The sequence below is a fragment of the Rhinolophus sinicus genome, linkage group LG14 (assembly GCF_036562045.2).
Source record: "Rhinolophus sinicus isolate RSC01 linkage group LG14, ASM3656204v1, whole genome shotgun sequence".
Lineage (NCBI taxonomy): Eukaryota > Metazoa > Chordata > Mammalia > Chiroptera > Rhinolophidae > Rhinolophus > Rhinolophus sinicus.
The window spans coordinates 47,510,180-47,523,200 of record NC_133763.1 but is presented as its reverse complement, the minus strand read 5'-3'; the positions used below and the strand labels follow the sequence as shown (position 1 = coordinate 47,523,200).

Sequence of the window (13,021 nt, the reverse complement as noted above, 5' to 3'; positions counted from 1 at the left end):
CTCCTAAGGTAGCAGAAACAGAATCCCAGGACACTGTATTTTAACCGTCCCAAGCTCTTTACATTGTTCTCACAGACCCAGCCGTGGTAGCTGTTTACTATAGTTACCACCTCTTGTGATACCACGGTGTTCTCCTTTTGCCTTTTCAGTTCCCCATTATTTGGTTAACAATTCTAAACATTAAAATAAACGGTATAGTTCTGGTTCCTGATAGAGCCAACTGATACACTGATATACTAGCAAATTATTAGGCATAACAGAGCTGCCACATTAGTGAACAGGAGTATTTGAGCCTGCACAGATGTCAATTCTCTCCAAATTAATTTATAAATTGAATGCAATCCTCATCAAAATTTCAATAATATTCCAGAGCTTAAAAGAACAAACAGCTGAGAATTAAGATAATTTCCTAGTAGAACAAGATGGGATATCAAGATTCAAACATAGATATGAAGCTTCTTATAAAAATATTGTAGTTAAGTCAGTTTCAAAATAATGTAGGGATAAAGAAAAAAAGCCAATAGAAAAGAATAGACTAATATGACTAATGTAGCATGTATAAATAGTGGGGAAATAAATGGTGCTAGGATTGATAATGCTTATCTCACTCTACATTTTAAAAAAATCAATTCCACATGGATTAGAAACCTAAATGCAAAAGCAAACATTTAGAATTAAACACAGTAATATATCTTCATGACTCTGGAGTAGGGCCTTCTGAAGATACAGGAAGTACAACCTGTAAGTGCTACACAGCCAAACAGGAAAAAAAGACTGCATTTGTCAACCCCCCTCTACAACAAGACGGGGCCCTATGATGATCTACTCAACAGTAAACAGCATACAAGCAAAAATGGGGTGACCAACTCCCCAGAAGTGTTTTTAAAGAACAGTCACCCCTCCTCTGTTCTGCAAATGGCAGGTTTACCCACCTTACCTGAGGCCCCATCCTGTACCATGAGGCTGAAGCTACACACTGAAGGTGACAGAGCAACAAAACAAAGGACCTTACGTACTTAAATAATCGAGAAGCTACCCAAACCTGCCCTAAACTGCTTTTCTCTGTATTTCATTTGGATGAAAGAGAAATAAACAGCTGTCTTGTTTAGGTTGTTTTATATTAGGTTTTCTGCCACTCACAGCCAAACCTAAACCTAATTGACAGTAAGAATTGTTCTCATTGAAATGTGTCTGAAATGTTAGTATAATATGAAAGAAAGTCATCAGTTGTTATCTAGTTAGCATCAGGAAAGACATCAGAGAAGAAATAATTATGGATTTAAATCACAATTTGCAGAGTCTGCCAAAGAATCAAACACACAGAGAAGCAGTGACTTCTGACAGCATGCAGAAGGAACAGGAAGCACAAATATCATCAAAGATGATGATGAAGATGACAAAACAGTCCACACATCTTTTAGGTGAAGACGGGTAATCAGGAAAATAATGGCTACCATTTACTGAGCTCTTTACATGTACCAGATGGCCTCAAATAATCCTCACAATATTGCAATGGGATAGCATTTTTATGACAGGTTGGGAAAGAACAAGGCCCTTTCCCAAGGCACACGGCTAGAAGGTAGCTGTGCTGGGCTTCAAACCTAAGCAGCACCGCTAAACAACTGTGCCCAAGTGCTGGCAAGACGGGCCTAGGCCTGACTGGGACGTCTCATCAAAGCTGGGCCAAATCATTAAACCTTTAAAAAAATAATGAAGCACTTATTATTTATAAAGTAGTTTATGCTTTACTGATAGTTCCAGTTCAGAGTGTTTTTCCCCCTAACTACTGTCTTACCACATTGCCTCAAATGATAAGGGCAAGAAAAGTAAAAGGCACATGGTAAGAAAGAGTGTATTTTATGCAAAAATTAAGTAACAACTGATAATCCCAAAAGAAAGGGACTTAGGATTTCCTTAAACTACTAATATAACGCTTAAATCCATTCTGCTTAGACTCTCTCTTTTCATAGTCAGTCAAAGCAATGATCGGTTGTGTACTCACCACACTGAAATCAAGGTTGTCTTTAATCCATTTTTGCCCATCTCGGAATTCGTCGTGAAGTCCCATGATATAAAGGGTATCCAGAGCATCCACTATGGTAGCACCCATTTGTGAACTTCCTGTATTTGGAGGGGAAAAATTGTCATTAAAAAGATGCCAGTCATATAAGGTCTGTTATGACCGTATATATAGAAAGTAAATCAAGGTAGGAGTATCAGGACTAAACAGAATATCCAACATGGTTCGCTTTTCCATAAGAATAGGTAATATACATTGTTTAACATATTTTCCTAAAGATGACACACTGACAAGTAATAGGAAGATAAAGAAAGACTAAAATTATGATTCTCCTTAATTTTCTTCATCATAATATGAAATATCTATTTACTTAACTGAGATAGGTTTAAAAAAAGGATTAATTCAAGAAATGGGGAAGCTGGTTCAAGACAACAAGCTGTCATAAGACAGCCATGCTCTTCTAGGGCAAATTCATAGGAAGGACAAAAAGTATACTTAAAAAAAATAATGGAAGGACAACAAGGCTAGATAACCATAATAGAACAGACTTTAATAATACTTAGCAATCAAAAAGCAGGTTGATCATACTGAAAGAGGAAGCCATGAAACAAAACATGAGTAGAGAAAATCAAAACAAAAAGATCTACCATCTTGAGCACAGAGATAATCTTGATCTTATAGGAAATGTTTCAGTGAGGAAGGAACTAATTCAACAACGCTAGCTGATACCAAAACTAGATACTGTCAACACATGACAAGAAAACAGGCCAATCTTACCAATTAACGCAACTGTAAAACTCCTGAATAAAATAATAGCAAACCTGATAGTGTAGTAATCAACCCCAGGAGGGCAATTATTATTTCTCTCTTCTGAGAATGCAAAGCACCCACACAGCTTCTTTTACTATCTACATTAACATGACTTACTGTTAGACTGTCTTCAGCAAGAGTTTCTGCTCTAGGAGTCTCTTGCTCAGAATGATAAAAGTTGCAAGATAATATTATTGTTCTCTCTAGAACTTCCTGAAAGACTCATCAACTCTTCAACAGAAAGTAACAAATGATGTCTCACACCCCAAAACGCAGAACTCTTTGCCTCTAAATGCTCCGCTTATGAACCCTAAACTATTATATCATGATCCTTATCCAGTCATAACCAAGCATCCTCCAATTGAAAAGCCCATCTTAAACCAGATTTTAAATCTCAATAATTATCTCAATTTTTTCCTTCCCCGTGTGACAAGCTATTAGGGCTCTGGGGAGGTAGTGGTCTGCCTTATTTACCACCGTAAGCATTAAACTCAGCTTTGTCTTACCCACAAGTTATCTTGGTGATAGTTTAGGAGTTAGCATTCAACATTACTTAGCTACTATTCTTTCTTTTCTTTCCTTTATTCTTCCACTCCGTTCTCTACTGGATAAATTGTTTTCTTCTGATGGTTTAAAACTACACAAACTTGTTCTTATAATGGCTGTCCTTAACTTATGTCACATTTTCTTGTCCACGTGCTCCTAGTAACTTATTCAACTTATCAATAAGCATATCTTCCCACTAACAAGTACTCCAGCACGCGCTCATAAAGTCTTTGGTCTTCTACTCACTCAGTTCTCTTCATGTTGATATTAACTAGAATGTTTGTTCTGCGCTATTACAGACATACTTTCCTTTTTCCTCAGCTTTTTTAGAGTAACAAAAACTTTATCAAGCCGTTGAATCACCTATATAGCCTATGTCTTGGATAATCACTTAAATACATATATATATATTTATTTATTTTTTAATTGGGGAATATTGAGGAACAGTGTGTTTTTCCAGTACCCATCAGCTCTAAGTCAAGTCGTTGTTTGTTTTTCCAATCTAGTTGTGGAGGGCGCAGCTCAGCTCCAAGTCAAGCCATTGTTTTCACTCTAGTTGTGGAGGGTGCAGCTCACTGGCCCAAGTGAGAGTCAAACTGGCGACCTTGGTGTTATGAGCAGTGCGCTCTAACCACGGAGCCAACTGGCCGCCCTAATACGTATCTTTTTACTTTAGTATTTCATACAAAATTTTTATCATGTTTATTTTAAATCCTTAAGAGTGCCAGTTTTTATTCTCATTTCAAAGTTTATAGGTAGTTATGCTCCTCAGTTCTCTAGTTATTATATCGTCTTGTAAGTGCAAATTCCTCTAAGGTGCCGCCTACTCTGAAATGGAAAAAGGCCTGACAAGCCTATTCTGTACCAATTCTGGTTAGTTCCTCAAGAAGAGGTCTCTGCCATGGGCTAAACATAAACAGCCCATGGCAGAGACAGGCAAAATTGGAATTACTGGCTATCACTATGACTGTTTACCTAGATGACTCAAGATTTCAACTGAAAACAATTAAAAGGTCTAAAACTACCCTTGGATCAAAAAAGAAGTAAAACATGATATTGCAGAATGTATAAAACATTAATAAAAATTTATTATGAGAACACAAATCAATAAAAGCAGTTCTCAGAGAAAAACATAACTTGATTTTTTAACAGTATTTAATAAGAACAAATGAAAATAATTGAATTCACAATATTCTACTAAGAAGAAAAAAAATGATAAACTAGACCAACAAACTAGAAAACCAGAAAAGCTAAAGGCAGAAATTAATGGATCAGAAATTAATAAAAAAAACTGTCAAAATAATAAATTCAAAAGATAATTCCATGAAAATAATTATACATGAATCTACCACTAACCAATTTTTAAAAACCAGTCAAGGGAATACACAAGTACATAATAAGAAATGAGACTGCCTCAACAAACAGATGCAGAGGAAATTAAGAAGATGATAAAAAGCCTATTTTAGTCATATCGTCCCAATAAATTTGAAAAAATGAGTGGAATTGATGATTTTGTAAGAAAATATATATATTATTTTGACTTATGAAAAAAGAAACAGAAGATCTAAACAAACAGACCAAGGAACAGGAAATAGAGTTCTCAAAGAACACCCACTATAAAAGTACCATGCTCTGGAAGTTTCATGGAATAAATCCTACTTTAATTTTAAGGATGATTAATTCCTACATAAACTTTTATAGAACATAGGAAAATAGAGCTTAAGATTCAATTTATGAATCTGCATACCACTGAGGCAAAAATCTAAGTTGGGAAGAAAAATAAAACTGCGTTCTGCTCTCACCGTGAGCATCACAGAAAAATTTAGGAGAATTGCTGAGCTGTATGGTTTATGTTTAACTTTATGAGTGACTGACAAACTTCTCCCCAGAGTGTACCATTTTATACTTCCAACAGTAATGTCTGAGAGTTCTAGTTGCTCTACCATCCTTGTCAATAATGGTATTGTTTGTCTTTTAATTTTCGTCATTCTAATGGGTCTGGAGGATATTACACTGTGGCTTGAATTTTAATTTCCCTGATAACTGATGTGCTTTATTGGCTATTCATATACCTTCTTTGGTATATGAATTATTTATATATACTAGATATACATCCTTACATACATATTATCACAGATATTTCCTCCAAATCTTGTGGCTTGACTTTTTATTTTCTTAATGTCTTTTGGAGAGCAGACATTTTTAATTTTCATGAAGTACAATTTATCCATCTTTTTTCTTTTATGGTTTATTCTTTTTGTATTCTAAAATTTCTTTGCTTACTTCAAGGTCACCAAGATTTCTCAAATGCTTTCTACTGGAAGTTTTATCATTTTAGCTTTTATGTTTAAATCTATGGTCCATTTCAAGTTAATTTTTGTGAAAAATGTGGATTCATTTTTCTAAACGAATATATAGTTAATCCAGCACAATTCACACGACAGACTATCCTTTTACCCGTTGAATTACCTAAGCACCTTTGTTGAAAGTCCATTAACCATGTATGTGCAATTTTATTTCTATTCTTTTTTACTGATCTCTGTGTCTGTCCTTATGCTAAAACCATGCTTTACAGTAAGTCTTAAAATCAGGTAATATAAATCTTACAACATTGTTCTTCTTTTTAAAAAAATTATTCTGACTATTGCACATGCTTTACATTTTCATATAGATTTTAGAGTCAGCCTATCATTTATACAAAATGTATTTTATTGGGATTCCTTTAAATCTAAATATGAATTTCAAGAGAACTGACATTTCAACAATATTGAGTACAATAGTCTCCCCCTCCCCCATCCATGGGGGATACGTCCCAAGACCCCTAGTGGATGCCTGAAACCATACTACTGAACCCTACATACATTGTTTTTGCTATACATACATACCTATAATAGTTTAATTTACAAACCAGGCATAGTAAGAGATTAACAGCAATAACTAATAATAAAATAGAACAGTTATAACAATATACTGTAATAAAAGTTACGTGAATGGCTTTGGGGCCGTTATTAAGTAAAATAAGGGTGAGCTGAATATAAGCACTGCGACAGTCAATCTGATAACCAAGATAGCTAAGTGACTAATGGGGGGCAGCGTACACACACTCTAATTGCAGTTGGAAAAATTAGTATCAGTGCTAACTTACATCTGGCAACATTTCCTTCTCCCCACTCACCAGCTCCAGGGGTGAGCCCTAACTGGGCAAAAACCAAACAAATACATCCCGTCCTCCTGGGTACAGAAAACCCAATTAGAGACAGCAAGAAACAATGGGTCTTGCAATGATTTCTAAGAAACGCAAGTGCTCTCTTTTCTACAGAAGTGGTGGTGTGGAGCTAGGAAGCTTCAAGCTGCTGCAGCCATCCTGCTGAGAAGCCAGCTTGAAGATACCAACACACAGAGAAAAACAGAGGAAAGAGATAAAGAAAAAGGCTGAGCTGCAATTTGATCTACTCCAGGACTTCACTGAACTGATTAAATTTCCTTTTTCAGGTTAGCCATTCTGAGATGGATTTTCTGTTATCTGCACATGAAGAATCCCCTGATGCCAAGGACGAGACAGAAGGCAGAGGAACACTAATTTCAGTTGCCATATAAAAGAACTGTTTAATAATCAGACTAAGAAAAAGGAACAGGATATCTTTGAAGCTGTTTTCCACAAACTCTAACACCTTCCACATAATATATAAGCACCTAATTTTGACCACTGAAAATTCTGCATGTTGCATTTTCACTTTGTCTACCATTTTACTATAATTTTCTTCTCAGAATGGATTTTTCCTGTGTGCTGATACTAATTTTTTTCTATCTTGAAGGATTTCTGAAGCAGTACAGCATAGTGGTTAGAAGCATAGATCGTGACACTAGAATGCTTGGATTCAAATCCTGGCTCCCTTGTTTACTGTGTGACCTTGGGGACGTTAGTTGACACTAACTGTGCTTCGATTTCCTCGTGTAAAATGGGAACAATAATAAGTACGTGCCTCAGAAGGTTGCTAGTAGTAAATACGTTCAATTCACATAAATCTCTGAGCTTAGTCACTGGCATACGCTGCTGTAACAGAATACCATGAACTAGGAGGCTTAAACAATGGAAATTTATTTTCTCGTCGTTCTGGAGACTAGAAGTCCAAGGTCAAGGCTCCAGGTTTTGGTGAAGGCTTTCCTCTTGTCCACCTTCCCACTGTGTCCTCACATGGCTTTCCCTGGTGCATGTGCAAGGGGAGAGAGAACTCTGGTGTCTCTGTCTCTGAAGACGAGGAGATTAGGGCCCCACACTTAGGACTTCATTTAATCATAATTCCCTGCTAAAGGCTCTATCTCCAAGTACAGTAACATTGGGGTGAGAGCTGCAACATATGAATCTGTGAGGGGCACAATTCAGTCCACAGCAGCATAAACTACATAAACTCCGTTGACGTTTTTACTATTAACGTGTATATGACTATAAGACTAAAAGAAACTATAGTCTTATTCACAAACCAAATTACAGAATCTAAAGCAAATAACTGACCTCACGTCAGATTGGTAGCAAAGAAAGTAAAACTTTGTATTAGAATATGTATTTCATTGTTATTCATTTGCATAATGACCCCTGTGAAATGGAGGACCACTGGGAAAAGCCTGCTTCTGTACCCAGTTAACTCAGAATGAATGGGCTCATTTGTACCATCTCCCTTTCCAACTCTAACCCCCTTTAACTTCTATGACCTCACAAATAAGTCTAAGTCTACCCAGTAAATCAAATGAAGCGCTCCTGATGACCAGCTGGCAAGAACCCACCTGACAATAATCTGAAGCTCCCAGGCCGTCATCATTTACCAACCTAACCAAACAGGGATCTACGAAGCTTACATCTGAAGAAGGCTGACAGAATTACCGAAAATTAAAACTGCCTTTCATTCTTTAAAAAAAAAAAAAAAAAAAGCTATTATTTTTAAAAAGAAAAAACATTAAGTCAAAATTTCTCCATTAGGATTTTAACAAAATTACATTCAGTTAAGAAAGTAACAGCGCTTTTGCTCACTTACAGAAAAGACTGGTATTGACTTTTAAGAAATGAAGTTTCTAAAGTTACATGAAAGCTTATTTATCTTCTAAATTTAAATTCAGCAAACAATCTTTCCTCACAAAGTTACTGCAACGATTAAATGAAGCAATTTATTTATGTACTACCTCGCCTAGGACCAGGATCTATTTGATAAATGTTAACACACTAGATGTTCTGAGAATAAGTGTTCTTAAAAAAACAAGTAGAAAATTAATATCCAACTCTTATTTTCAGTACACATTTATGCTCCAATCCTTTAAAAGGATTCATAGTTTACCACTAAGTTTACTATAAAGGGATATTTACTAGAAGAGAGGATCTAATTTTAATTAACCATTAAACATAATGGCTTTTACTTCACTAATGTCTCACACTGGCATCCACAAAGCAAGGGGAACTTTCCTATCTGTAACCTCTGCTGAGGAAATACACTTTATTTCATTAAGTGATCACCGCTAAATTAAATGTCATATCAGGAGATCTCTGGTGTCTCATTCTAATTAAAAAAAGATTTTTAATTATAATATACATTTATAAAATGTTTTTCCATTATTCCTCCATCCCAACATCTTTCAGACCCAGGAGAAATGATCTTTTCAGTTATTGTCTTTTTTACAAACAACAACCAAGCAAAAAACAAATTATAAGAGAAATCATAGCATTAGAAAAACTCTTCTATCATTTCACACTCCCAGAAAAATGCTGTTATTTAGATTACTCTGGTGGTACGTTATACTTAGTAAAGTTAACTGCGTTGCATATCACTGGTTTATGGGGTACTCTTACCCCATTAATACTTTCTTGCCTTCATCCATCAGTATCTAAGAGATATCCATGCCATCAAGAAGGATTTCAATGGGGGCAGAAGTGACGACTGTAAAGAACAGCTTGATAATTCTCAAAACTTATCCTTTGTCTAAGTAAAAGCTGTTACTTAAGATAATTAAGTAAGTTAACTTACGCTTTGAAACTGAGAAGTTTAACAAGTGGACAGAACTCAAGAGAGGTGGAAAGTTAGAGAGAACTCAAGCCGAACACAGCTCATCCCCAGACCTCCTTGCGTATGCATATAGTAGTTAATTTTTCCCGTCTAACTGTGAATGTACAACATAACCCACGAAATTTACCAAACAAACCACCTTGGCCATGTTCATTTTATTTTATATACAGACATACCTCGTTTTATTGCGCTCACTTTACCGTGCTTCACAGATACTGCATTTTGTACAAAATGAAGGTTTGTAGCAACCCTGTGTCAGGCAAGTCTATTGGCATCATGTTTCCAACAGCATTTGCTCATTTCGTGTCTCTGTGTCACATTCTGGCAATTCTTTCAAATTTTTAAATTATTATTTTATCTGTTCTCGTTATCTGTGATGTTATTTTTGATGTCACTATTGTAATTGTTTCAGGGTCTCACAAACTGCACCCATGTAAGACAGAGCCCTTAACCAGTAAATGTGTGTGTTCTGACTGCTCTACTGACAGGCCAGTGCTGTCTCTCCCGCTCCTCAGCCTCCCTAGTCCTTATTGAAATGAGGCCAATTAATAACCTTACAATGGCCTCCAAGTGTTCGAGTGAAAGGAAGAGTCACATGTCTCTCATTTTAAATCAAAAGCTTAGTGAGGAAGGCATAATGAAAGCCAAGATAAGCCAAAAGCTTGACCTCTTGAGCCAGTTAGTCAAGTTGAGAATACAAAGAAAAAGTCCTTGAAGGAAATTAAAAGCACTGCAATAAGAATAAGAAAGCATTGTTTCACTGATATGAAGAAAGTTTTAGTGGTCTGGATAGATCAAACCAGCTACATTTCCCTTAAGCCAAAGCCTAATCCAGAGCAAGGCCCTAACTGTCTTCAATTCTATGAAGGCTGAGAGAGGTGAGGAAGCTGCAGAAGATAAGTTTGAAGCTACCAGAGGTCGGTTCATGAGGTTTAAGGAAAGAAACCGTCTCCACAACATACCGTGTTTCCCCAAAAATAAGAGCTAGCCAGACAATCAGCTGTAAAGCGTCTTTTGGAGCAAAAATTAATGTAAGACTGACCGAGTCTTATATTAATTTTTGCTTTCATCAGTCTTACATTAATTTTTGCTCCAAAAGATGCATTAGAACTGACTGTCCGGCCAGGTCTTAATTTTGGGGAAACACGGTGGAAGTACGAGGTGAAGCACAAGTGCTGACGGAGAAGCTGCAGCAAGTTACCCAGAAGGTCCAGCTAAGATAATAACATGGCGACACTAGACAACAGATACTCAATCTGGATAAAACAGCCTCACACGGGAAGGTGCCGTCTGGGACTTTCACAGCTAGAGAGGAGCAGTCAATGCCGGGCTTCAAAGCTTCAAAGGCCAGGCTGACTCTCTTGGTAGGGGCTCATGCAGCTGGTAACTTTAAGTTGCAGCCAGTGCACACTGACCACTCTGAAAATCCTAGGGCCCTTAAGAATTATGCTAAATCTCCTGTCTGTGCTCTATAAATGGAACAAAGCCTGGATGACAGCCATTGTTTACAACATGGTTTACTGAATGTTTTAACCCCACTGTTGAGACCTACTGCTCAGAAAAAAAGATTCCTTTCAAAACATCACTGCTCACTGACAATGCACCTGGTCACCCAGAGCTCTGACGGAGACGCATAACGAGATTAATGTTGTCTTCAGAGCTGCTAACGCAACATCCATTCTGCAGCCAAGGGATCAGGAGTAATTTTGACTTTCAAGTCTTACTATTTAAGAACTTTCCAAAGGCCATAGCTGCATAGACAGTGATTCCTCTGATGGGTAAGGGGAAAACAAACTGAAACCCTTCTGGAAAGGATTCACCGTTCTAGATGCCTTTAAGAACATTCTTGATTCATGGGAAGAGGTCAAAATATCACCATAACAGGAGTTGGGAAGAAGTTGATTCCAACCCTCATGGAGTTCAGCATTTCAGTGAAGGAAATACTGCAGATGTGGTGGAAATAGCAAAAGAACTAGAATTGGAAATGGAGCCTGACGATGACTGAATCGCAATCTCATGACAAAACTTGAACAGATGAAGAGACGCTTTTCATGGTGAACAAAGAGAGTTCTTTTCTGAGATGGAGACGCCTCCTGGTAAAGATGCTGTGAAGATTATTAAAATGACAACAAAGGATTTAAAATATTACATAAACTGAGTTGGTAAAACAGAGGCAGCGTTTAAGAGGATTGACTCTAATTTTGAAAGCATTTCTACTGTGGGTAAAATGCTATAAATAACAGCATCGCGTGCTACAGAGAAAATCGTTCATGAAAGGAAGAGTCAATCGATGCATCAAACTTCACCGTTGTCTAATTTTAACAACTTGCCACAGCCATCCCAACCTTCAGCATCCACCCCGATTAGTCAGCAGCCAACAACACTGAGGCAAAACCCTTCACTAGCAAAAAATTACAACTCGCTGAAGACTCAGATGATGGTTAGCAATTTTTAGCAATAAAGTAGTTTTCAATTATGTACACTGTTTTCTTAGACACAGTGCTACACACACTTAATAGACTGCATTTACAGGTAACTGTAACTTTTCTTTGCACTGGGAAACCAATAAATTTGTGTCTTGCTTTACTGCTATATTCACTTGATTTGGTGTTCTGGAATTGTACCTGCAGTATCTCCAAGACATGCTTGTACGCTGCACTACTGGCCTTCCCTTTCCTTCCCCTCGCCCTCTATAATATGTGAGTATCAGGACTGGTATTGTGTTGAGGAAAAAGAATTAGAATTACAAATAGGTACCTAACTTTCCAGTATTAAAGAAGAAAATGACTAAATGACTGAAGCATCTGTATGTAAACAGAAAATCTACCACATATCTGTGTATTCCAAAGCAACCATAACCAATCTTGATTGAAACTTACAAATAACAAAAAAACAAACAAACAAAAAAACCACATTGCTTCAAATTATAATTCCATAGAAATACTCAGGCTTTGGAATGCATTTAAAAAGTTAAATCCTGTTTTAAAAATGGAAATAGTAATTAGAAAAAGTAAACTTACCAAATATATTAGTGGAGTGTCCTTTCTTTGCAATAGGTCTGAGTTCATTATGTCCCCATCCATATATCCTATAATTATCCCAAGCATGTTTCATCATCTGAGAAAGAAAAATTATAATCCATCAAGTTACATTATTCACACTGTAATTTAGGAATTCTATCACTATATCCTTACACATTCTCCTACATCTAATACATTAGTGTCTTATTCTATTAACACTTTTATCAGTGTGAAAACACACATGAAATAGTGTTTAAGCTCAGGGTCTACACAACAGAAGGAAAAACTGGGTGTCACAGACAAGTTTTTATTGGGGAGGAAGGTGTCTGCTTGGCATTCTTTCCTTTTAGGAACTGCCAGTCCTTTAGGGAACAGACCCCCTTCCCTCACTGTGATTATGACGGAGCTGTCAATCAAGGAGCTCTGATTTCACAACCAATTAACACAGCCTGGCTAGAGAACCCCTCACTCTCAGACCAAAGATCAGCAAACTCAGACTTTAAAGTAAATACATTAGGCTTTGCAGGCCATACAGTCTCTACAGCAACTCCTTAGCTCTGCTGTTGCGGCACAAA

General features: G+C 36.8%; 1 protein-coding gene across 1 annotated transcript in view; it reads right to left on the bottom strand.

Moving 5' to 3' along the window:
- The window catches only part of MAN1A2 (mannosidase alpha class 1A member 2), a 114,834-nt gene that overhangs the window by 76,738 nt on the left and 25,075 nt on the right, over positions 1 to 13,021 (bottom strand). Inside the window, exons 3-4 of the mRNA XM_019730603.2 lie at positions 12,447 to 12,543; positions 2,003 to 2,121 (exon numbers count right to left, since the gene is read on the bottom strand). Of these exons, the coding sequence (XP_019586162.2) occupies positions 2,003 to 2,121; positions 12,447 to 12,543 (216 nt within the window). The remainder of the gene's footprint in view (positions 1 to 2,002; positions 2,122 to 12,446; positions 12,544 to 13,021) is intronic.